We start from the raw sequence: 27,493 nt of genomic DNA, 5'->3' as shown, positions 1-27,493 counted from the left end.
GAGCGTTTTTTGCATTAAATTTTGTGTGAAATTAGAAAAAACAAGGCTATTATGACCTTCGAAATAAAAGTTTTGATCATTCCTGATAGCTTCCTTAAAATCATTGCAAGCGTGCATCCTTAGCTCTTTTTGGTCATCAGTTAGCAAGCGTGGCATGAACTTTGCTGCGACTCGTCTCATGTTTAAATCGTCTGTTAAAACTCTTTGAACAGTTCCAAAACCAAGTCTAGTCTCTCTAGATATCTCTCTAATGGTTAAACGTTGATCTGCCATGACTAGTGACCTCAGACTGTTGATTGACGAGTAAGTTCTTGCCGACGCTGATCTGCCAGACCTCGCATCTTCTTCAGTGCTGTCTTTACCTTCACAAAAACGTTTGTGCCACTCATAAATTTGCGTTTTCTTTAGAGCAGCATCTCTAAAAGCAATATTTAACATTTCAACTGTCTGAATACTTGTTTTCCCTAATTTCACACAAGATTTAATGCAAATAGGCTGTTCCAATTGATTAAACATGACAATAAATTTGTTAAAAAATTGCCGAAAGCACCTGACAGACCTTGACATATCATTGGCTCAGCTGAGAACGCGTTGTCATAGCAACCTGAAATTTTGTGACAACACTTTGCAGGTGTTTCCCAGCAAACGCTGCAATGGGTTTTTTCATCGTGCGAATATGCAAGTGTACATAACTCCATTCCGGGAACTTTTGTATCAGACTTCGTGTAAGTTAAGGTTTGATGTCAACTGTATGGATATTTTCTGAGTAAATCTTAAGAAGAAAATATTAATTATGAGTAAATCTAAAGAAGTATATATGCCACACAGCTGCATATTCTCCACGTGGTCAACATAGGCTAGTGTATGCAAGCGGATGAGCCTCAATGGCAACAATAAAGTGAAAACGCTTGATCGTTCTGAGTTGCTTCTTAGCTTCCCTATAAAAACTGGTTCCCTCTATGTCGCCATATGTCGACGGCAGTACTATTTTGTCTGTAATAACGATATTCACACCGTCACAAACCCATCTGAGTTTACATGAGCAAATAGTCTGCGATATAGTATTCTCATTATGTTTTACGGTCATAGAATTGAAAAAATGCTGGTCCCGCAACGACCGTCATGAAAAAAATATAGATCAAGAAATCCTCGACAGCCAATCATCATTGCCGAATTAGTGCACATTGCAAAGAGTCCGTCATGGATGCACTGCAAACTAACGGAAAAGTTTGGCAGCTGCAATCTTTTTTGACGTATCCGCTTTTCCCAGGCGATGCCATCGGTTTACTGTGAGGATAGTCGACGAACGATCACCAAGAGTACAACACAGGAGTAGAATGATACAATGTGCACCAGCCTGCTGGATTTCAGATCTTTTTGCATAGGGAATCCACACACACCTTTACTGATGTGTTTCCTTCTAAGGAGAACAAATTAGTTCAATTATTATCAACATGCTAATAGTCCGGCTGCTTGAAGCAACTTATCCTGACATATTTCCTACCTCCTACTATGTTGACTGCAGGCAAAAGAAAGTTTTCTGTGACATGATGCGAGAGCATTATAAGTCAGCGTGCTGCCTCTTAAACCCAGAATACCACAAGTTATTCTGCTAATCGACTATCCCAACTGTTGAACAGGTATCAATGTGATCAATTGTGACAACTGCTGTCATACTGATCAATCATTCATTCTTGCTGCTGAAAAGATGATGAACTTTGTAAAGAGTCATTATCATGTTAAGTTGTGAAATATTTCATCAAACTATAGAAATTTGATATCTATCATTTCAGTTTGTTGATTGTTTAATATGATCTCACTGCCAGGATGTTTCAAGATTAAGATCGATAAAATTCATTGCGGTTAATAGACTCAGCAAAAACAGAAGTGCTCAGACTTTTCTAAAAATGACATCAATAGTCGTGCATATTGTTTATAAGTGATAAACATACGATCTCATCAGCATCGAAAACCCAAATGTTTACACAGCGTTTAAAAGAAAATAATGATAAGATTTTAAACAACCTATCTTTAAATTATTTGAAACATTTATAACAATGTATTTGAGGCTAAATAACCATTTTTTTTCTAATAATAATGAGCAAATACAAAATATAATATATGTCAAAAGAGAGGCATAACATTGCAACTTGAACGCAATAGTTAATGTCATAACAAGAGGGACAACAGGAAGTGCAACTACTGACATCATCTTTGGAGGTCTTTTTTCTGAGCGTTTTTATAATGATCAAGTTTTGCTGATTTTGATCTTGAAATATCCTGGTAGTCAGATCAACTAAAACTTTCAAATGATAGAAAAATATCTATAGTTTTTGACAAAACATTCTAAAATTTAACGCGAATCGCCCTTTAATCAGGTCAAACATAATGTGTTTCTACTTGCAGACGAGATTTCAACATTTTTCAATCTCTTGCTTTAATCACGTTTGTTTTACATACAGCCATAAGTATCTACTAAAATAAGCGAATGAACAAAGAGAAGACGATTGCTCGTCGGACAATAGCTCAGCTAATCGAAGTGTGAGTTTATGCAAAACAGCATAGGCAGCAAAGTCAGCATAGACACTATTTCGGTGAGTCAAGTAGATGCTATTTTAATGACCCTCCAAATGACTTCCTTCTCCAAATTAAACTAAAAGACAGTTCCCTGCATCAGACAGGTGGTATGTGGTATGTGGTATGTCCCTGAACACATGCGGACAGGAAATTGAGTGGTTTGATTGATAGCTCATACATGCGGTAGCTGCAAGTAGCTTAGTATGGTCTGCAATTTAGTCCAGTTATTTAAACAGAGTGATAGCAGTTAAACATAAAGTGGTTGAGCTGATAGTTATTTATATATTTTAAAGATTGACTTGCAATAAAATTCACATTACAGTTATTTGGTATCAAAAGATTCACCATGTTTTACTCTGTTGTGTTATAGGTGCCAAATATGTGGAAATGTGATTACAAGCTCTTAAAAGCTCAAAAACGAGAAGCTGCCGTAGATTGGAATCTCTTTATTTCGATGACGTAGCCATGAAATTTGGTTACTGTCTTGTCACCTGATGTTCTCACGGTGAATTGAAAGGCCAATAAAAAGCTCAATAGAAAACTTATCGTAGCATTAGTTTATGACAAACACTTTGGATTTTACCGAAGACCCCGTATCAAATATAGATGCTCGCTACTTTACAGTTTTGTTTCGATTTGGTCTAATCGGCAAGTCGTAATCTGATCATGTGACCCAATATTTCGCAAATAATTTCTGCAGCACTTTTCGATTACCACAAGTGACCAACAGGCTCGTCATGATTATCAGACAATGATATGTACTCCTTCGAGGTAAGGTTAAAAATTAAACGAATTTTCATGGTGATGGTAATTCACTGTCGATTTATTTTTGTATTTGTGGTTGTCTCTAGGATACTAGTACTTAATTCAAACATTCGGTTTTTTAAAAAGGTTTATTTCAAAAAAAAAGAGAAAAAAATAGAAAAAATCAAAAAGAAAATTGACGGAGAATTGACGTCACAGAGAATTTGCCGATGCATAGGCAAATTGGTTTGAGATAGTGTGCAGCATTGTGGCATCAAAGCTAAAATAGACAGTATAGCGTGAACCAGCCTTTAAAGTGCCTTTTTGACATTGGCTGCAATGAGTTCTGGGGCTTGTTTGTTTGCTTTATGTAGGTCCAATATCATCCTTTGAAAACAAGTAAAAGTGTAGAGACCACGAGGGCTCATCCCGCAATATTACGGCTAGTCAAGGTGCAAGATCGTGTGAGGAGTTGACAACTCAGGCGGCATGGATTCTGTCAGTGAGTCCAGCAGGCAGTTTTGAGAGATTCACATCGCTCATCTCTCTGATTTAAAATGGTGGAGAGTTCCATGCATCGAAAAGGCGTATGCATCATGTCTCTGGCCACATTCAGATGAGAAATTGAATGGTCTGGTTGTTAGCACAAAGATGCGGGTAGCGTAGTATGGCTTTTCTTTTAGTTTATTCTTGTGATCAGAGTGAGCTGAGAGGCAAAGTCTGTGGGTATATAGTTGTTGAATTGGTAGTATATTAGGTTTTTTAAATAAAGAGACATCATGAAATGTCAGATTTTGGTGAATATAACACGTAAAGTTCATTTCTGGGTTCTTAATATTTTTTATAAGTTTGTAGCTGTGTGGTGGCCATAGTACACAGAGATTATCAGCTACATTTTAAGAAAAACTTATGCTTTATTTTAGTGACTTTTGGCAGCAGTAGCTGTCATGTATGCATATTTGGCCATTAATTATACCATTTTTCTTGTGTATTAAATAACGTCTTACGACAACTTATGCAATTGCCATCATGAGTTTGACCATGCCATCTTATGTAACACTGCTGTTGCCGTAAGCCAACCATATAAAATGCTGACACGTTTTCTAAGATGGCAGAGTAGTCTGTGACTGTGTCTGTTATATGAAAATATGTACTAAAGCACTCTACTCTCATGTGTTATTATATCTGAGCCTGTAAAAGGGGAATGAGCTATTGTGCCATCGGGCAGCGTCTTTTACAGCTGACACATTACCCCAAGCTTCTAGACAATATATAAATTTATTGTATATAAGGCTGAATTAATGAGCTGTATGCAAGAACTAAAGAGGCCTGATGGATCAGCCCTAAGCTTTGCCTTAAGGATGTACTTGCACAGAGTTCTAGTATATTTTATCAGAAAGTATTGGTAATATTTTATCATTTGTGATTGTTTTTTATGTGTGAGGTAGTCCAACTGCTAAGATGTTTCAAGATTCAAATTGACAAAACTGTATGGCGGTTAGAATTCTCAGAAAAAAATATCCGTCCAGACTTTTTCAAAATGATGTACATAGCCGGGAGGCTGCCTGCCTCTCGCTCGTATTCACATTGGCTATGACTATTAAAGTCTTGCTAAGCAGCTCTACTGGCATATAGGCTATTTTAATTTATATTTGCTGATGATTGTTAGAACAAAATTTTAAATCTAGTTACATATATATTGCTATAGATATCTCAAATGTCCCAAAACAGGTACTTAAAAATTGACCCATTTGTTTCCTTTCAATGCTCTGTAAACATTTGAGTTGCTGACTACGATTCTGTTGGTCTACGGGAATTAGGTTGTCGAGTACACTTAGTTCAACACGTCCGTTGTACCAGCAAAGTTTTCAGATGCTACTCACATGGGAAACTATTTACTAGATAAAAACTAACAAGCTACATCTTCAAAAAAAATTATCATTTAACAGGTGTTAAACAGTTATGTTAAACGTGTTAAACAGTTATTCAAAACTATTATTAACCAAAGATAGCCACCATCCGAGAAAGGCAGTTTACAAGTAATCCAAAATATTACGAAATTGCTCAAAGAAAAGAATTATATAACAGCTTCAAAACAATGTAAGTAATTGCAACAGATTTTGTTCAACCCCAACTGATTTCGGAGTTGTCCCATAAATCATAAATATAGCTAAATGTTTAATGACTTTGAATATTTTTATATTTACGTACATAAAAGAGCTAATCGTGTTTAGCTCACCGATATATGGTTCTGAGCTCCCATCAACACTGAAACCATGAAATCTACAATTGAACAGCAGATTTAAAACAATTTGTTCTACTATAATACAAAATTGCTGACACAAACCTTTTTGCCGTCTTTAAAAAACACTCACAGAGTTCATTTAAATAGTCCAACGAAACTAATTAACAGCATATCTAAATGTTCTGACCAGAAAAATTTGTCTATTAATCATCAGCTGTGTGTTGCTCGTTGGAATTCAAAAACTGTAACGCCAAGCTTAGATGGAAGTGAAAATGTGTCGAGACACAGGGCTGGCCATCTACAACAGTTTGATCTTTTTGCCAAACAACCCTCACAGTTGGCCGAGCACACCACAGGTCGAAACAACTCTCATGGCACCTTCGACCTGAACACACCGATGTTTTAATTAACTAAGAACCATAAAACTGGTGAGTGAGCAATAGACACGAAAAGCTAATTGGTCTCTCTCACAAAGTCTATGTAGCCTTTCCATCTTCTCTGCGTCCATATCTATTTATGTCGGTAAAGAAACAGTATTTAGCACATCATCTGACAATTAATAGATAAACCTGCAAATTCGATGTTCCAACAGATAATAAATGTCTGAGATTAAACTTACAGATTCCTGTAAAACATTTGTAACTTTTTGTGAAAGAAAAACTGAAATCAGTAGAATTTCTTGCTCCTAAATTCACAAAATTTCTTACTCGTGAGCATATCAAACAATGAATCTGCTTTCAACTTTGCTGATTAGAAATTAACCTTTAGCTATTTCAAAGATCTATGCTATGAGTGGTTATAATGCTGTTCTATTTTACTACTAGTCTGGTCTACAGCATTTCAGATTAAAACTTTTACAAAAAAGACTAGCGTCGCAAAACACCAGCTATGAGAAAGTTCAGTCAGAGATGACAATTGTTCCAGTTACACGGGTGGCTCAACATTTTATCAGCAGCTGGTGGTAAAATATTTATGTCTGCATTCTCTTAGTAAAATTCCATTCACATGAGTAAAGGTAGTGTGTGCATACAAACTTAAGGTATGTAGGCTATGAGCACCAAGAGTGTACGGCCCTCTAATAAAATGAAGATTAGCTAGTTATATGGTTCTAAATGAAACCAATTAGCAATGAAGCTCTGGTATAAGTTATATTTAATACAATCATAGAGATAATAGCAAGACCAGCAAGCTAAAACAAGCATAAATAAGCTAGCATGAGCATAACCATGATAAGAATGAGAAAGAAAAAATGTGGAGATCATTCATGGCCGTTAGTAAGTATTCACCTTGACACATCTATCGTCAGTTTGGCCATACTGATTGACATACTGTGGCTCAGAATTGTGTGAAAACCAGAATCTAATCACAAATCGTCCCTTTCGAAATGAAAGCCCTGTGAATATTTATATATGTTAGCCATTATCAATATGACAGGAGTTTGTGTGAATGATGCTGCCTTATTGGGTGGTGCAATATGAGTTAATGAGCGGACACACCCCCTAAATGTAAGCTTTTCCAATAGATAGCTCACTAAGCTCCGCCTACTGAGCAAAGCCACTTTGCAGGCAAGCTCTTTTCATTTGTGGTTCACCTCTATTCCGTAACACGTCACACGACAACATCAAGTTCGTGCAAGTGACTCAAGTGCTAGCAATATGAAGGCAGTCCTAGCGATTATGCTTTTGGCAGGTAACTTTGTATACCTGTTAGCAAAACTTTATTTAGATACCAAAACGTTTCTTTAACAATTTTCAAGTATACAAAGATCTTTGTTAAACAAATTTTAAGAACTTAACAGTAGAAGCTTCAAAGAGTCACTTATGTCAAATTTTAAAAGATTTCATCAGAAAGGATAAATATTTATTTATTCTTTGAGATTTAGTTTTTTGTTTTGATCTGACTGCCAGGATGTTTCAAGATTAAAATTGGCAAAACTTGATCGGCGGTGCAAGCGCTCAGAAGAAAAACATGTGTAAAATGATGTCATTAGTTGCTATCGTTGCTATCGTTGCTATCGTTGCTATAACTGATATCGGCTCTTGCATTCAAGGTGCAGTGTTACACGCTTGTATTCTGTCGGTCTTTTCGCAACCATCAGCATCATAATCGCACCTTCACTTGATCTGAGCGTTTTAACCGCGGTCAGGTTTTTTTAATTTTAATTTTTAAAACATGCGGTCAGTGAGATCACTTTAAACATCAAAAACAATCAAAATGATAAAACTTACTGCTACTTCTTGGTAATCTTCTATCATTTTCATCTTCAAATAAAAAGTAGTACCATTTTTTCTGGAAATTAGTTCTTCCTTGTGTCAATTGCGTTTAGCAGTAACTGTGTGTCTCTGGTTAGTCATTCTCCTTCACAGCTCCCGAGACGCTGCACAACCTGTTAGTGATCTTGCCATGACCTTTCCATGACCTTGCTGTCAGAAAGTAAATTCAGTAACACGAATTACACATTTGAGCTCAACATATCGCATGTGCTGGCATGCTTCAAATGTGTTCGGAGTTGCTTCCACTCTAAATCATATAAACTTTAAAATCTGCACGCATTGAATGACATTTTCCTTTGCTAAATTTGTGGAAGGCGTTCGCTGTCAAAGTAATTCGACATTATAAAAATGCTCACCGCTGATAGATCTGAGTCGAGGATACTTGGCTAATCTCTTTCTTGTGGAGGTAAAAGAATTTCAGCCCACAACTCGTTTCAGCTCAGATAACCTTTTATTGGTTCTCACTGCTGTTTCTGCTTGACTTCCTGTCTTAACATTGACATTTATATTCTAAGGATAGGCTTCTCCCACAAGGATGAGAGAATAATTACTTTTCAGTGTAGCTAGTCGGCTACGCATGAATTGAAAGTATATTACCCAGAAGTCTATTTTTACAAGTTTTGTTCTGACAGATACATCGCAAATCTTTAAAAGATTTATAATGCAACTTTAAATTTTTGAAACGGTAGGGTGCGACTTTGCCTGCAGCCTATCACTCCAAATACACTTGAAGCAAAAAAACACAATGATTACGTGTGTGGGCGCGTATCTGTAATGAGTGACAATGGCGCCTCGGGTGCTTTCATTGCAAATGTGCCACGTTACCCTCGGGTATTATGGAAGTGACAAGCATGAAGCTTTAGTTGCCTCTCCAGTTGCGAAGGTCTCTAGAGAAAGTTGTCTAGGAAGCAAGATCAATGTTAAAGGCCATGAGGTCGTGTTTCGTAGCATCCTTGGAGCGATGCCATGGCTTTCCTGCCAGCATTCCGTGAAACTAAAGAGAGTCTGTATTGAGACATAATATTGACATGTCCAGCTCAACAAAGTCTGTAAAAAATTGGTTGCACCACATATTAGTACCACATGTTACTGAATTTACTTATCCCACGACCAAACAAGAACGAAGCGTTTGGTTTGGGAGATTTATGATTAACTCCCAAAAAGTTATCCGTTAACGGCCGTCACCAAACCCTTGTAATGAAATCTTATCAACAAAATTAACTTTTTTCTGTAAAGTCGTTCAAGTATAATAATGATACAAAACGCATATAAACTAATTTCAATACGTTGCTAAGCCTTTGAAAGGTTACCGCAAATTCCTAAAACTAACCCATTTGATCGGATTATACATAAATAGACAGATTTATTTGGCCGAAAATCGTTATTAAAACTTGCTAAGCCTCACTTTTATCAACGTTAAAACTGGAAATTAAAACGCTGAACGACAGAGAATAGAACGATTAAGTCGTGCGCATTTTACGAAAAAAATAACGTGCACATTTCACCAGTCTATAGCATTGTCCAATTGCCGAAGGTTTTTGTAATTAACGTAGGAGTACTGAAATCGTTTCATTTTTGCCGATTTCAAAGTAACTTACATTTTTAGACACTTTTGAGTCCTTTGGTATTCTAACTGATGTCCAACGCAGTGTAAGTAAAGGAAATGACGATGGTATTTTTTCTAACGGTTTTTATGAAATTATTACAATAATTAATTGTAAGTTTGGATGACTACAGAACAATGACTACGTAGAACAGATTTTCTAAAAATCTATATAAATGTCACAACTTTGTGATATTGTTAGCTATGACGTTTTGAAATGTAAACAAAATTGTGCATTGGTTTTATATTATTACTATATTAATAATATTGGTTATCCTAAAAATATCAGTGCATTTTACTTCTAATATTGGCCAATATTGCCTTTCTCCTATTGCAGGGGAGAGATATAAACATATAATCTTTTCCTTTCATTATTGCTATTTGTTGTATATAATAACACCCACACCCAGTACATTACAGCTACCATTGCAGTTATCCTATTGCACTGCAGTGCCATTTGACTGTTAATATTGCATTTCTCAACCATCAGTAGGCTACCCTTTCTTTTTTCCAATATCACTTTGGCCGTGGGCTGTATGACAGTGGAATTTTTAGTTGTTATTATTATTATTGCAGTGATGATGGAACGCGCAGTAGCCATCAGGTGTTACTCATGCACAGGATGCGACGAGCCCACTTCAAACATTATCACCTGCGAAGACGAGGAAATGACCTGCTCAAAGACTGTTGCTAATGAGTATGGTAGGCTTTTTGAAAACTGACCTAAATCATTTATACTTTAGCATTTTTAGTTATATAATATTTATGTAAAGGCATGTATCTATGTATGGATTATTGCTAATAACAAAGTTGTACTTGGTAAGGGCAGTTGCGGTCTAGAATCCTTGACCTAGAAACAACAGGTTGTGTCCAATTCCCCAAAAAAAGCAACTCTTGGTGACAGGAATGACATCCAACCTTAAAATGCTTGTTGCAACCGGGTATGTCTCTAGTCATGGAGGTTAAAACACTAGTGGTAGTGACAGAAATGCTCTCCAATCTTGTATTACTCTCTGCATACCGGACATGTCTCTAGCCGTAAATATTTCCTTGCCGCTGTACTCAGACATGTCCAGACAAGATCACAGAGCCTTTGTTTGTACAACAATGTCTCTCAAACACCCAGTCTCTGCTTGCGGTAAGCTAAGCAGACTCACTCTTCCAGGGACTGCTCACACACTAACGGGAATATCATTGCTTTTTATATTGCATCGACAGTTTTTACTAAGCTGTAGAGATCTGTGTTGTACCTAAGTCATCTAAGTGTATACAATTTATGTGAAAAAATAATGCCATTCTTAAAGTAAAACTTGCAGAAAATTTTAGTAGACTTTATTAAAAAGTATCCATATTTTCTATCATTTGTGATTGTTTTTGATGTTTGAGATGATCTGACTGCCAGGGTGTTTCCAGATTAAAATTGGCAAAACATGCAAAAGGCCGCCACTAATTGTTATTGTTGTAATAGTTGACATCAGCTAATGTGTTCAATTTGCAGCATTATGCTTGTACATTCTGTCTCTGTGCAACTATAGACATCATAATCCGCACTTCCACTTCTTCTGAGCGTTTTAATCGCGCTCAAGTTTTGTTGATTTTAATAAGAAAATTCCGATACCTTCTGATAAATTCAACTAAATTTTTGCGCAAGTTTATTTTTGAAACCGTTCTAGAAGAAGAGTTCTTATCTTAAATGCAGTTATTCAAATATTCATTGAACATAACCGGAATTTAATCAATCGTTGCAACAATAGGAGTCGTGTCTGTCTGTCTGTCCGCCTATTCGAAGCTAGTTAAAAGTTAGAATAAACTATTGTTATAAAAGTATTGTTAACTATTGTTAACTATTGTTATGATATTTAGGTTTGTGGCATTTAGTTTCACATACAGACAAATTGCCAGCTACATCACTCAACTACCTTCCGGCATTTTAGAATACTTGTACGCACAGTTATTCTCTGTGCTTTGTCCGCAGTTTTGATGATCTCTCACATACTAGACAGCGGAGTACTAGTCATAGCAAAATGTCGAGTTGCTATAAATTTTAGTTGGTCTATGAAATTAGATTGACATTTGGTTAGCTTGATTATTGACACCTAATTCTGTTAACATCAAAGGAACCATTGTAGCGATCAGTCAAAGAGTGTGTTGAAACATTTAGCAGCCTTTGCATTTTGCAAACTGCAATCGCATTGATCTTTTTTCATAAACAATAGTTTTTACTAAAATTCATCATTGAGATTTGTCTATCTGCTTGCGTCGTCAAATCTATGACTGTATAACCGATAACAACGCTGACTTGTGATAAAATCGCGCTTGTTTCAGCTCACTTTTCATGGCGTTCAGCCTATTAAACATTCTGTAACAAACTACAAGCAATGTTAAAGGTTGACTTGCAAAAAAATTTACATTACAGTTATTTGGTATCAAAAGTTTCACTATATGTTTTACTCTGCTATGTTGTAGGTGCAAAATATGTGGAAATGTGATTACAAGCTCTTAAAAGCTCAAAAACAAACAGTTAATCATCGCCATCACGACACCGCCGTAGATCAGAATCAGTTTATTTCTCCGATGTAGTCATTACATTTGATTATTGTTTTGTCATGTGATGTTGTAACATAAATAAAGGCCAATAAAAGGTTCAATAAAAAACTTCACGTAGCACTAGTTTATGACAAACACTTTGGGTTTTACCGAAGACCCCGTATTGTATCAAAATAATATAGATGTTTGCTACTGTACAGTTTTGTTTTGGCTGGGTCTAATCGTCAAGTCGTAATCTGATCATGTGACCCACTACTTCGCGAATACTTTCTGCAGCATTTTTCGATTATCACAGGTGACCAACAGGCTCGGCATGTTTATCAGACAATGATATGTACTCCTTCGAGCTAAGGTTAAATAAATAAATGAATTTTTGTGGTAGGTTATAAGATATTAGTGCTGAAAGTAACAGCATTATAATGATGATGAAATAGACGCGTAAGAACAATAGACATGGTTTTATTGAATGCGTGAAGTATATTTGTGAAAACCTCATTCGTCACAAATATATTGTGACGAATGAGGTTGCGTGAAAGTATAAACAGAAGCTATTTTGTTCAACTACTTCCCATCTGAGCCGTTTTGGAAAGAGATTCTAATCTACAGCGGTCTCGCGATGGCTGCGATTAACTGTTCGCTTTGGAGCTGTTAAGAGCTTGTAATCACATTTCCACATATTTAGCACTTAATGTACAACACAGCAGAGTAAAACATAGTGAATCTTTTGATACCAAATAACTGTCCTGTGAATTTTGTTGCAAGTCATTGCTTATCTACCTTTCAGAAAAGACAGATTATTTTGAAGGCTGAATTTAGAGAATAATGGTTTTTAAGACACCCATCTCTATCATTCTAAATTGAACTAAACATCCCCAACTTCTGTTCCTCAAAAGCTAGGCTACGTCACATATTTATGGACGGGGCTTGTTGTGTCGATTGTGTCATTTGTGACACCGATATTGAATCACTGTAAAAGGCCTTCAGAAACAAAAATGGAATAAACTAATGTTTATTTTGAATACAAAATCGGAATCAGCGTGTCTGATTTACCTATGAAAAAATGATGAAAGCTGTTTGTGGTAATTATGCTTTAACCAATCCTCCATTGGAGTGACCTTTTGTCAATCAAAACAGTTGACCTGTGTCAGGAGGCATATGTTCCACAAGGAATATCATGCCGGTTGGGCTAGTCAGCAGCGGGTGAAAACTAAATACCTAATGCTATGTTTTTGCTTTCATAGCAGTTTTACGTCATAGCCTAAACATATGAGGTGTGATCCAGGGTAGGCCCTTAGGCCTCAAGTTTCAGGTAGGCCCCTTCAAAGTATGCCCATTACCTATTGATGCACTTGTCCCAAAATGCCTGCAGGCTAAAAGCCATCTTTTGTATTTTGGTTCATTCTACACTCGCCAATCAGGCCACTTTCATAGTAAGCGTTAACTTGCATACTAAAAAGTAGGCAGTCATTAATCCAATTGCTAAGAGAAGAAATTGTGAAAGCTAGAGTAAGGTGTCTGCAAGTGGGAGACAAGAGTATCTCGACATACTAATCACACATCAATTACGATTTCATTATATTATTTATGATTATTTAAGATTTATTATACAACTGAGTTACTCATATACATAACAATATACAACAAATTTGCATAGAATGGCTCCGTGTGATTGTCCTACATTGCTGCTGCTTAGTGATTTACACTATAGATATCAGCATCGTAATAACGACCACTGTCAACTAGCTGACTAACTCTGTAATGGCTTTGTCTTTATACCAATCCATACTATTGTTAGGCAACTGATCTGCTCCGTTTGACGCGTGCAATCTCTGACTGTTCCTGCCTGTAAAAAAATTATGATAATATTATATCTGACATGTTACCTTTCTGTATCTTGCGCTTGGCTCATTGGATAGCATCACTTCCTATCAATTATGCGTATGAACATATATAAGCGAATGCTATTTTTAATGTAAATGTGTGCTTTTAATTGAGAGCTGGTTGTTTAGCCTCAAAGATCGCTAAGGAGCTGCTAAATAAAGTTGATACAAAAAAGAGAATTTTTTGAGGTAACTGACAGAACACAACAGTTGATGTATACCAAGTTTGATAGAGTCTGCATGTTTTTAAGTGAAAAACAATATTTTTCGAACAAAGATTTTTGCTGCCGAGGTGAAAAAGCTTTCTAGCTCTGTCTATTTTTATTCTTCATTGCCAAGAACTTCAATCAGCATGTCATTAAAGACTAATATCCTGATGGCAGCCATTATTATCCTTTCTCAGTCAGTAAGAAGTGCCTTTGGTATTTTGGCGATATCTCAAGAACTAATAGACCAATTCATTTGAAATTTTGGAATTAAACTGAAAGCCTAAGCCACACAAAATGACTAAAACATGGAAATTCTAGTTTGGGAAGACAACGCGAAACTATGCAATTGAGTTTACTCAGGCCAAGGATCCAATGGGGAGTTATCTCCAGCCCAGGCTTCAAAGTTTTAAATTATATAACTATGATTCATTTTGGTGTATCGGATAATTAAATTTAGCTAGAAGATTTGTTTTAAATCTAACATTGATTTGACAGTAGCAGGTGGGAGGTAAATAATTGTGCAGTTGCAAAAGTTGTATAAAAAGTTACTTGAATTCCGTAAAAAGTCTGTTTTTGCAAAAATGCTGTTTTTGCAAGAATGTGTGTCACAGTCAGATTTGCAACCATATATGGCAAGAAAAACATTTATGTTGACATTTAACGTCTGACACTTGCTGCTGGAAGCATGTCAGCATTTTTGGTTTTTTTCCAAGGAGCTACCCTCATTTTTAACCTTGGCAGCACTTCATGCAGACCAACAATACTGCATTACAAAAACAGACTAATTTGACAAGGAGAGAATGTAAGAATTTAGATTAAAATATTGACACATTTAAAAAAACATCCTCCATTGTAGTGCATTCAGCTTGTCTATATTCAGCTACGCTATTATTGTTGCTTGCCTGATTTGTCTATTTGTACACCTTAGTTGAGTTGAATTGAAATGGAGTTGAATTGAAATGGAGTTGAATTGAAATGGAGTTGAGTTGAAATTGAGTTGAATTGAAGTTGAGCTGAATAATCTGACAAGCACTGTGAAGTCACCAAAAACTATGTAGTCATTTTAAATGCATGTTTGTTATGTCTTACTTAAAAAATTGAAAAATCTTTTCAATGAAGAATCTCATCTTCACAAAGAATGTGCAATGTGAATTTCCAGGAAAATATTAGATGGCTGCAATATTTCCTTATGTATCAGCGTTTCTTCAGGGAGGCAATCGGTTTACGGTGCACATAATCAATGAATGATTTTCGAGAGGATAACTCCGACATACAGCAATATAGTGTGAACCAGGCTTAGCGGCAACTGAGATGAGTATGTGTGATTTTTTCATCTTTCAAAACATTAGATCTGTGTGCCATATTTTCAATGGATAATTGCCAAAAGGACTACGCTGACATATTGCAATATAGGGAGAACCAGCCTTTAGATAACCATCTAAGGAAACAATGTGTAGGTTGTGTGAATATCTTTCAAGTTAATAACAACACGTTGAATCTATTACTAACAGTATATAAAACAGATGTCAAGTAGTTCCACATGCATTTCAGTTGTATACCAGTCATCGTCTGCGATGCGAATGCTTTGAAAGCACGAGCCGAGACTGCATTGCTTTGCATGCTTGCTTATTAAAACCTTTAGAACTGCTGTTGTGGTGGCACATAATACACTGTTTTAAAACAAGATTTTTGTTCCAACTAAAAAGCTTGTGAACATTTAAAAGTTGATAAAATAGAATTTAAACTGGTACATGATTAACCAGATCAAAGAAAAATTGTCTATATTTAGATTAACTTATTTGAAATGTTGTTGTCAGCCAATAGCCTGACTTTATTAAATATTTTGTTCCCTATAATTTTATTTCAAGCAAAAATATTTTTTTAATTATGCCATAACAATAACAATATAGGATGACAATAATAATCTTTATTACACCGAGAGATGTGTCTGTCTGTCTGTCCACCTACAGCCACATGTGGATGTTGGAAAAAAGATTAAGTTATCTGGTATTCAATCTCTTGACATTCCGCTTGGCGGTCCAGTAGTCTAACACCTGTGCCAATATCTTGCCATACCACATTTTGGAATACTTGTGAAGACAGTTATTACATCAGGCAATCTCTCACAGCACACTGAACTGTCAGGGTGGGCTGCTTGTAATCTTTATTATAATAAAAGCTGAGTCTGTCCATCCGCCCCCTCTGTCTGTTTGTCCATCTGTCTGTCTATCTGTCTTTCCATCCGTCTGCCAATTAGTCTGTCCACCCGTCTGTCTGTCCATCCATCTGTCAGAAGCCTCAGGTAGATGTTGAGAAAAAAGTTTACACTATTTGGGACGCCAGACACAATTTTTGGCTTAGTCACCAGGCGTGCTACCACCTAAGCTAATCATCCGCCTTCGATCATAACAGAATATGATATGAATGGACACGAGTATATAACCATACACAACAATGAGCTAAGGATTCTGATGACTGCCTGGGCCAAAGAGAATAATCAGCCAAGTCATGATCAATGCTGGTGCAAGTTGGATGGAACAAATGACTGGATGTAAAATGAATAAACAAAGTTGTGTTGGCGCTTTGGATACCAGATGAGAAAGAATGCTAATATCAGATGCTAATCATGATTTTAATATAATAGCTAATACCCTGATATTAAAATAACAATGATATTAATAATCATTATCATAATGATCTCATACCAGGAGGAAGTAGTAGCAGGAACGTCACAAAAAGGGCAATTATAGGGGCGGCAAAGACTGTGAGAAAGGCTCTACAGCAAAACAAGACAATGACAAGCCTATGGCCCTTAGATAGAGCCCTGGATCACTAGAAAACAGCCTTTAAGGTGGTCTTTAAAAAATCCAAGGCTTCCCACAATATTAATACTCCTAACCCTTATTATTATTGTTATAAATCATTATATATCAAACTATTGTCAGCCCTGTTAGATTCGGCTAACATCCTCAAAAAGGTCCTGTGCTTCCCAGCTAGTAGAACTAGGTCGATGTCAGAAAATATTTTATCCCAGGTCATACTATGATAAAACCAATTATAACAATAAAAATAATAATAGCAATAATAACAATAATAATAACTAATAATAATAACAATAATAACAACAATAATAATAACAATAATAATAACAACAATAATAATAACAATAATAACTAATAACAATAAAAATAGCAATAAAAATAAAAAAATTATAAAAATAATAGTAAACTGATGAAAATAATAAAAATGATAATAATGCTAAAATGATAAAAAAGCTAAAAGTAACCATAATGATAACTCTTTTTATAGAATACTTACCCTTACGGTGAAATTTAAGCCTTAAGGTGAAATTTTTATAGTGAAATTGTACTAACATAAACTTTATATCAAGTTCTGCTTCTCTTCTTTTAAATTAAACCCTTTTGTGTTTTAGTGGTTCGTGGCTGTGGAGCTGGTGCCACTAAATGTTCTTCACTCAAAGTGTTTGGAGTTAAGACCAAATATTGCAACTGCGGAGCAGACCTCTGCAACAAAGCTAGCACAGTCACAGTTTCGACCCTGGCTCTGCTTGCCCCATTTGTAGCTGCCAAGTTGATCAATTAAAGCAATCTATATCACAGTTTCACCCTCTGACCCTGTTGCATCGAATTAGCAGATTTTGTTATGACTAATTTTTGATTTTAAGTTGATAAAGCACATATGAGATTTATTTTATGACTTTAATTCTGAAATAAATAAAAATATGCAGTATAGCTGCGATGTATCAGTTTAGATATTATAAACCAAGTGAGTAAAGTACAGACAACTTTTTATTATTGAGGGAGCTTCTGCCGTCTTATTGTTATTCTTATCCTTATTCGTCTTATTGTATGTATAACTTTCTACTGGCGTTGGTAATCATCAACAAAATGATTTTTTTTTACATGCAAAAAAATTAAAGAGACAAATCAAAAATTATCGAGTGAGTTGAAAGTGTTTTGAGAATTGTTGTTCTAAGAGTATTACTGAAGAGTTGAGATAGTTTAGAATTGAAGGTTGCAGTAACAGAAAGTTCATAAACTGAAATATATGATGGTGGATGTAGTATGTTGGTGTCATGAAATAAAAATTATGTCTGTCATATGTGGGGAAGAATAAATAAAAATATTCTGGGCATAGTTTTTGCAGAATTTTGACAACTTTAACGCAGATGCATAACTGGGCAAGTTTGGGTAAAGTAAATATGTTCCATGATTCTATTAATGCAAAGGCCGCTGTATCCCTTATGCTGTTCATCCCTTTTTTGAGCTTCTTTAGTTACTGCCATAAGCTGTAGGTGCTTCTCTCGTGCCATGACCATCCCTGTTTAAAGCTAATCACATAATATATGACATGGCAATAACATTATCAGAAGCAGATGTTAAATCTATGATCATGACATTGCTGGTCAGGTCAAGGTCAAATACCATAGCATGCTGTAACCTCTTCAAAGCCACAAGCAGAAACTAGAGCACTTATCAATTTTGTGTGTTGAAGTTGAACTTCCACAAAATTTTAGTATATTTTATTAGAAAATCTGCATTTTTCTATCACTTGCAATTGTTTTTGATGTTAGAGGTGAACTGACAGCTAGGATGTTTAAAAATTAAAATTGACAGAATTTGATCGCGGTTAAGCGCTCAAGCTCACCACAAAATCATGCTCAGAAACACCCAAATTCTAACACACTCGCACTCCTCTACACACAAGGAAAAAGGGGGATATATTAATAAAGATGCCCTAGCAGTTTGCTTCAGACCTGTCTGTTTTCCAGAGAGCATCGGCCCAAGTTATACATTTGCATACAATTATTTAGGTACTGTTAAAGATGTAGTTGCGTCAAAATTTAAGTTGATCTTAAAAGAAAGCATTTTTTTTTCTCTATCAGTTGATATGTTGTTTGTTGTGTTACGCGATCGCATTGCCAAGATATTTGAAGATTAAAACCGAAAAAATCTGATCACCGTAAAAACGCTCAGGCCACAAAAACGTGCCCAGCCTCGCCAAAAATGATGTCACGTGTTTGGCAACCTCTCTCTATCTCTCGTATTCACATCGGCTATTTGCGATAAAAGTCTAGTCTTACGCGGCTCTATTGGCATATATCTTATTTTGTATTTGCTCGTGTTGGCTAGAATAACATTTTAAATCCTGCTACAGATGCATTATTATGAATGTTTAAAAGGCCTCAAATAACGAAAATTGAAAGTTTGTTCTACTCACTTTCTCCAAATGATGTGTAAACATTTGGGTACCGACTACCAATTCTACCGGTCTACGGTAATTCTGTCTAGTCACTTTATGTAGAACGCGGTCTTTGTATCAGCACAGTTCTGCAGCTACCCATATAAACGATATACAGCCTCCCATAAGCCCCGCCCACATTATGTCGCCTATTACCTATTGCCTACGTACTAGTTTCTTACTACTAGCAAGCCACCTCTTTGAAAAGAATATAGACAGGGATAGAGTTTTAAGGATGAGAAGTCTGCTGCAAACTGGATTTGAACTCACATTCTCCAGTTCTGCGGACACCCATATACCATATCCGATTCACTACAATATTCTGCAAATCATGTTTTGCATTATCTTCAACAATATTATTTTATTATATAATTTTTACAAGCAAAAATATTTTCATCTCGGCATAAAGCTTTTATTAAAAATATTCATCAAGTCGTGGCCACTCACATAGTATTAGCTGATACAATAAGACAAATTCATCTACTGCAACAAACTCAAACAAAACATCATCCAGCACGCATTCAAGTCTTGCTTTCTCCTTTATAGCAGTTTCCACACTGACAAAGCTTCTTCGGCTGGTGGGACGACATAAACATTCTGTAATCAGTAAAACAAGTAAATGTAAACAAAGTAGATGCAATAAATATGTCATTCATAGATATGTCATTCTAAAGCGTATCTATTGACAGCTTCCAAATTGGGAGTTAAATAGATTGCGAGTGTAATTTTAAAAACGAATAAACATTTAATAAAGGCACAAGTACGCCAAGCCAACTATTCGAAGCTTTGGTTCTGGAAATTAAAGATTTGCAATGATCAATCGATTTTACCCACTTCCTACGTGTGAAAATAATTTGTAATCATGACTAATTTACCAAAGAAAATTCGAAAAAAATATTATAGCTAGGTAAAACGGCAGATAAGCTATGAAACGATGATTGGAGATAGCAAAGAATTATCATTTTATTAATTAGTATATGTATTTATGACTATAAAAAATATTACATTTACTAAAGTATAGAAGACTCTAAGTTAATTTACCTCCATTCTGTCTTCTTCTGCAGCAAAACGCTGCTGACGCCTGTCAGCTTTGGCCATAGGCTGTCTACTCTAATCTTTTACTAAACGTTGCTCAGATAACTCTGAGTAGCGGTCGCTCGAACTTGAAGCCATTTTAAAACTATGTATAACTTAGTAATTGTTGAAACGCGTTGAATCAGTAACGATGAGCATGAATTCTCTAGCGATGAGAATCTTCGAGATCACAGACAACGCGTTTTACGAGTGATAACATTTATTACGGTTTATATAAAAATTTCGCGATCGTGATTGGCTAACGAAGCGACCTCATATTTATCGCTCGTGGTTTCGTTTCAGAAAACAAGCTAGTGACGTCACGAAATTGGCACCCGCTGGAACGTGAGCTTTTTAAAAGAGGGCCTCATTCAAACGCATATATCTCTGGACAGGGTTGGTCTACAAAGACAAAAATGGCATCAAATTGTAGCTGATGTTTTAGCCTTTTATGGGTCCTAATTTCATTTTTGACGCAACTACATCTTTAAACTGTGTCATGTGCTTAGTCAAACTACCCTACAGGACGAAATTATTCTCGGAGTTAAATTTCGTGAAAATTGTCTTTTCATGCATAGCCACGGACTAATTTATTCACGGATGGAAACATTCGCGAAAAAGTTTATATGTGAATACAGTTAGCAATAGGGTAAAATCTTCACATGTTCATACCATGTGTTTAGGGTTCTAATTAGCTGAGAAATTTATGTCGATCGTGTTAAGCTAAAAATTTCTAGCTGCATCCAGAGGTTTTCATGAATACTCATCGATTTGGAGGCTTTTGGTGAACCAACAATTTTTTGTAAATTATGAGTTTTTTCATCGTAAAGAAATGCAGGAGAGATTTTTGTGATTACGATGCCATGCCGAATTTCGAATAACTTGTGACAACCTTGAATAATTTGGTAAAGAAATGTGATGCATTGGCGATGGGCTTAACTCCAAGCCCCGGCGATGATTTTAAAAGTGTTTGGAACTCCAGAGAGCCTTGGCCCAAGTTATACATTTGCACCCAAATATTTAGGTACTGTGAAACTTTGTCATGTGCTCTATCAAACTATTTTGAACTTGGGTCACGTGCTGTTAGTTTGAAGCAAGTACATCTCTAAATTTAGTGATAGTTATGTCATTTCTACTGAGCTGACATTCCAGCCTCCTGACATCAAAGTGTTCCCATATCAAGTTTGCATGACTGCTGTTTTAATGTAAATCAATTTTCTTGAATTGTGTTTTCATACGCATAGGCATTTAAACTAAAATGCCTTACAATAACATTTCAAAGTTCAATGTTTGGCATTGGCTACAAGTTGTACATACCTTGGAGGTAAAAAAGGCTTATATCAGCATAGCATGTCAGCTCCAATGCAGCTTTCTGATTATACCGGTACTAAGAATCTTTGTATACACTTGCCTGTCACTTTTGTCTGTGTGCCTGGAACAAAATTGGTTTTGTCGTATTAATCTGTCCACCTATTCATGTTGTGTTTGATTCATAGCACATGTATATTGTATATGTATATGCATACATGTATACATTTATATATGTATACATGTATACATGTATATTTATTAGTGCAAATCATTGTTTTGTGTAAAATTGAATGCTCTTATTGAGGGAATGGTCTTTACTAATGTGTTCTTACATATTATACTTACTTATGAAGTAAAATGTCATGTTTTATAGACTCTGTATCAATTGAAGACGGTCTCTTGTCATGCAGTAGAAAGTATTGGACTAGAATAGGAATTCTAAATTATTTGAATTTTAAAGGTCCCTCACGTTAAATTTTTAAAAATTTTATAGGATAGTTTAGAAAGTTTCCTATCATTTTGAGATTTGTATTGCTGTGTTGGGTGATCTGACTGTCGAGATGTTTTAAGATTAAATTCGACAAAATTTTATCGCAGTTAAAATGGTTAGAGGTAAAAAGAATTCTCCGAAAATTGAACTTCCTGTTTTTCCCTCTCGTTATGACATCAGCTATTGCATTCAAGTTGCTGCATAACGCATCTCGATTGACGTATGTTTTATTTTGTAAGCTCAAGAATTATGGAATAAAAGTTCAAATATAGCCTACTGCTATAAATGTCTCCCATGATTTAAAGTTGGTTAGAATTAGTCCCAGTGTTTCACAAAGCCCTCTAGGACTAGCATAGCTAACCAGCATAGTCAGCTAGCCTGCTAGTTAGTGGCTAACAAGCAATGAGTTTACAAGCAATAGAAATATGATAAGGTGAACATGCTGCCACTGTGATTTGTGGTCAATCAAGCAGCAATTAATCAATACAATCTAATAAACATTAGGTAGCTGATAGGAAAAGAATTTACATTATGCAGGGAATAAAATACCATTTAGCAACTGCAGAACATATTTCTGCAATAGCGTTAATAGGGCAGATAGATGACTTTGCTTTTGTTCTGTTGCTTCCTCCTTTCTGGCTATAAACTTGTAGAGAACCTTGTGACATATGTGGTACGGATATTAAGATACAGTTGATATTAAGGTTCAACTTTCTTACCTCCATTGACTGTGTAATACGAATATTTTACAAAGAGTCTTTTGTTTTTACATAAATAAAACATTTTCACAAATATGGTCTTTGCATTTCTCCTTTGTTCAAACTGAAATAAAAATTGGTGAAATTGTGAAGTAATACGATTGTTAATCTGTTTTGGTATAATTATTGTAAAATCAATTATTCATCATTTTCAATTTCAATAATTTTTACCTTTTTGTTTAGGTATATACTACACTAGCAGTAGCAGTAAAAGGTAGGCAAAGAGTGTTTTTGAGAAATTTCATGGTCACAGCTATTTGCAGTGAAATTTAAAGGAGTTGTCTCACCCCTGCAGTAAGTATAAATAGCTTTCACTCATTCATTATTGCTGTATCATGTATGACACTTACGGTATGAGTTTTATGCGTTTGCATTGCTAACATGTGCATTGCTAACTGCGTCACTAATTATTAACTTATAGTATACAATTCCTTACCTTTTTTCAACAAAGTGCAAAAGTCGATCCGCATCGTTTGAATGTCCATAGAAGCACTTAATTTGCACGGTAATACAACTCTGAATCTGCATGATGCGCTTCATGCGTCTCATGGAAACATAGTGTATGTAAACTCCCTGAGTTGTACATTGGTTAATAATGACAATGAGCTAGTTGAAAGACTCAACAAGTCCTATCTGACAACGGAAGTCAGCAAACTGGAAATAAAAAAAGTACAAACTACCTCATCTAAATGAGGAAAATAAGCATAAAATCAAGTTTTGCCTTGTTCTCTGTATTACAGCTAGACTTAGACATATATACGGAGCTTAGCATTAAACCTGGTGATGCTTGGAGTTTCTTTCATTTTCAACATAAATTGTTCCACGACAAAAATCCTTAAACCCACTCATTAAGGACAATTGTCATAAAAGATGTGTTTGTCTTAAATTTCAGTTGATTTTAACAGAAAGTATTGATTTTTTTTATCTATTAATATGTTGTTTTTTGCATTAGGCGATCTCATTATCAAAGTATTTGAAGATTAAAATCGACAAAAATTTATCGCGGCAAAAACACTCAGAAAAGAAATATGTGCCCAGACTTGCCCAAAATGATGTATAATTATAGTGAAACAGTCTGTCTTTATCTGTTGTATTCACATCGGCTATTACAATAAAAGTTTAGTCTTACGCGACTTTATTGGCATGTATTTTATTTTGTATCTGCTCATGATTGCTATTGTAAAATTTTAAATCTAGCTACAGATACATTATTATAAATGTCTCAAATGCCTCGAATAAGGGCAATTAAAAATTTGTCATATTAGTTTCCTTTAAATGCTATATAAACATTTGAGTACCGACTACGACCCTTCTAGTCTATGGTAGTTAGGTCGTCATGTTAACTTATTTCATCATGACCTTTGTATCAGCAAAGTTCTCAGTTGCTATCAACGCTATAAAACCCTCCAACTCCTGGCACATTACTGCTATTTTATAAGGGACCCTACTAAGGGTGCTAACTATCATAACTAATCACTGTTTGAGCCACTATTTGAGTGTCTTATCGGGCACACTAAAGACTACCATGCAATCTCTAATAGTAAATATAACTTTTTCATTGTGTGTATGTCTGTTAGTCTGCATAAACTATGCATTTCTACATTTTTTGGCCAATTTAATCAAAAATGCATTCTTGGCATGTCTTGTATTTGGAAGACACGTCATGACATGTCTGACATATCTGACATGCCATGTCATGCCATATCATGTTATGTCATGTTATGTCATGTCATGTCATGTCATGTCATGTCATGTCATGTCATGTCATGTCATGTCATGTCATGTCATGACATGTCATGTCATGTCATGTCATGTCATGTCATGTCATGTCATGTCATGTCATGTCATGTCATGTCATGTCATGTCATGTCATGTCATGTCATGTCATGTCATGTCATGTCATGTCATGTCATGTCATGGCATGGCATGGCATGTCAGACATGCCATGACATGCTTTGCATTTTTATGCAAGACATGCATGGCATGTCTTGCATGAACATGCAAGGCATGTCATGGCATGTCATACATGCTTGGCATGCCTTGCGTGAACATGCAAGACATGCCATGTTCACCAGGCTTATTGCTAGCTTTAAATAAATAGTTTCGATATATTATTATTATTATAAATATCAAGCCATGAAGGTTGATAATCTTGCATTTTACTATTGCAAGAATGTAACTTCATTGCAGTAGCTATTTGGTGTTTTGACCGTAGTTGTGAACAAAAATCAAAAAACCTTTGACAAAACTGCCTTACAGCTTTGTTATTTAGAATAACCCACTAGTGCAGCGCCAAATAGGCAGAAGCCAATTGAGCTGGTATGTTCAGGAGTCTTTTTAACAAACCTTTGCTCACTCAACCTGTACCAGTGTGACATGTCACCGCCTTGGTGGCTTGCCACTCAGCATACAGCTCAGTGACAGCGTTTAATTGTTTGTTTGAATTAGCATTGTTGTACAAAAACTCTGAAAGTGTTTGTACAATTATGTGTTCATTTCTTATATAAAAGACATAGAAGACTAAAACAAAATTTAGCTTTTTAGAAAAAAAAATGCTTGCAAAGAAGTCATCTAAAGTGAAACACAAAAATTGACACTTTCACCTAGACAAGTAAAGCTCATAGCTGCAAACTTGACTAATGAAAGTAAAAAATATAATTTTATAGTTGATGGTTGTTGAACAAACCAAGAGCAAAAGAGTTCATAGTATACATATAAGAAAAAGGTTTCATTGTATACATTAACCAGTCTTAATTCTGTCGTTCTGTTCAAACTTATATAGTTTAGGTATGATTTCTCTATTATACATTTTAGTTTCAGATTGTTCTATTGCTTATATTTCAATCAAATCTTTTTATTGTTCAACCTAGTTTTGAATTGCTCTATTGTTGATCTTTAAGAGGCACAACAGTAGCAAATAAGTAGAAAAGCGTGTAGGGAGTTTTCTTCTTCAATCTTCAAGACAAGACAACTTCTTTAATGCATTTTTTGGAAGGAGATTTTTCGTTCGATTTTTCATTTTTGTCAAGAAGAGCAAAGGACAAGATATGTGTAATTTATTCTGTACAAGAACTAATCAGCTCGTACCATAGAAGTGAAATTCAAATATTTCACATTAGTAACTGGTTATTGTTACACATTTGTTTTTTAATCATTGCGTTATGCTTATATGTTTATGCTTAGGGTATCAGGTCAATATCGTGCTTAGAAACACCTTTTATCATATTTTAGGCATACAAAATATAGCTACCACCGATTGAAGTTTTTTGGATATTAACTGTTGCCGGTAGAGTGTTAATGAAGTGTTGTTAGAACTTTTTATAGTAGCAAGACAACTCCCCTTTGTGGATGCGGAGTGACCGAATTAAAAGCAGTGTTACTCAGCTGAGGATAGAAATGAAAGTTGTATGCGGGACTGCGGGTATTCATAGAACTCAATATTTAAATGACGGCATGATTTGAACCTGTAGCCCTAAGGCCTTGACCTTGACCTATGTTAATACCTGTTTATATCCTTGACTCATATATAAATAACTATCCTGTCCAAAGATTATGTAGCACTACTCAAAATCTCAGATTCAATTTCATTTGATTCCCTCCTTAAACCAATTCATGTCTTTCATTTGCTGTTTGACTCAACTTGAACGCTATTCAGCAAAAGCAGCTTTGTAAAAACAAGTTTGTAGAGCTTCCTGATGGTCTTATAACAAATGCCTGCGCACAAACTAATAGTCATTTTTGTTCTTGTAAGTGCTGTTGATTGAACTTCCTTCCATAATATACTTACTGATAAAATTTAAGACTTCACTTCTCCCTTTTGGGTTATAATATTTGCTGCTTAATAAAATATTTTCCACTAGTTTATATGTTTCTTATTACAAAATAGCTCAAAGCATTTATCCGATAAATTGCCAAACTGCGTAAGTACTTTTAAATAAACTAGCGCCTTGGCAGTTTGCAGTGAGAGATCATCAGGTGTAATAACTATATGTACAGTTCTTCCACACTACCAGTAGGTGACTGATTGGGCCAGTTGTGGATGTTTGGTTCATGGCATAGAATGTCATGAGTTCTAATTCTGTATGAAGTCATCTTTTTCCCAATCCCTCAATGTGGCTTCAGACAGAAGGATGGAACCCACTCTTACTAAAGTTAAAAGTTGACTTGCAACCAAATTCACATTACAGTTATTTGGTGTCAACAGGTTCACCATGTCTTACTCTGCTGTGTTGTAGGTGCAAAATACGTGGAAATGTGATTACAAGATCTTAAAAGCTAAAAAAACGAACAGTTAGTCGCAGCCATCACAAAACCGCCATAGATGGGGGTTTGGGGTTTGGGTTTATAAGTTTATTTCTCTGATGTTCTCAATCCATTTGGTTATTGTTTTGACACGTGATGTTTTCACGTGAACTGAAAGGCTAATAAAAGGCTCAATATAAAACATCTCGTAGCACTAATTTATGACAACCACTTCAGGTTTTACCGAAGAACCCATATCAAATATAGATGATCGCTAC

At 35.5% G+C, this 27,493-nt stretch overlaps 1 protein-coding gene across 1 annotated transcript; it reads left to right on the top strand.

Annotated features, from left to right (window-relative positions):
- Nucleotides 1-7,120: 7,120 nt before the first annotated feature.
- Nucleotides 7,121-18,043, top strand: LOC137408701 (CD59B glycoprotein-like). The gene is made up of 3 exons (XM_068095277.1): nt 7,121-7,255; nt 10,019-10,144; nt 17,512-18,043. The coding sequence occupies exons 1-3, from the start codon at nt 7,222-7,224 to the stop codon at nt 17,679-17,681; spliced, it is 330 nt and encodes a 109-aa protein (XP_067951378.1). The 5' UTR covers nt 7,121-7,221; the 3' UTR covers nt 17,682-18,043.
- The last annotated feature ends 9,450 nt before the right edge of the window (nt 18,044-27,493 follow it).

The sequence above is a fragment of the Watersipora subatra genome, chromosome 11 (genome assembly GCF_963576615.1).
Source record: "Watersipora subatra chromosome 11, tzWatSuba1.1, whole genome shotgun sequence".
Taxonomy (NCBI): Eukaryota; Metazoa; Bryozoa; class Gymnolaemata; order Cheilostomatida; family Watersiporidae; genus Watersipora; species Watersipora subatra.
This window is presented reverse-complemented; position numbering and strand designations above follow the sequence as displayed.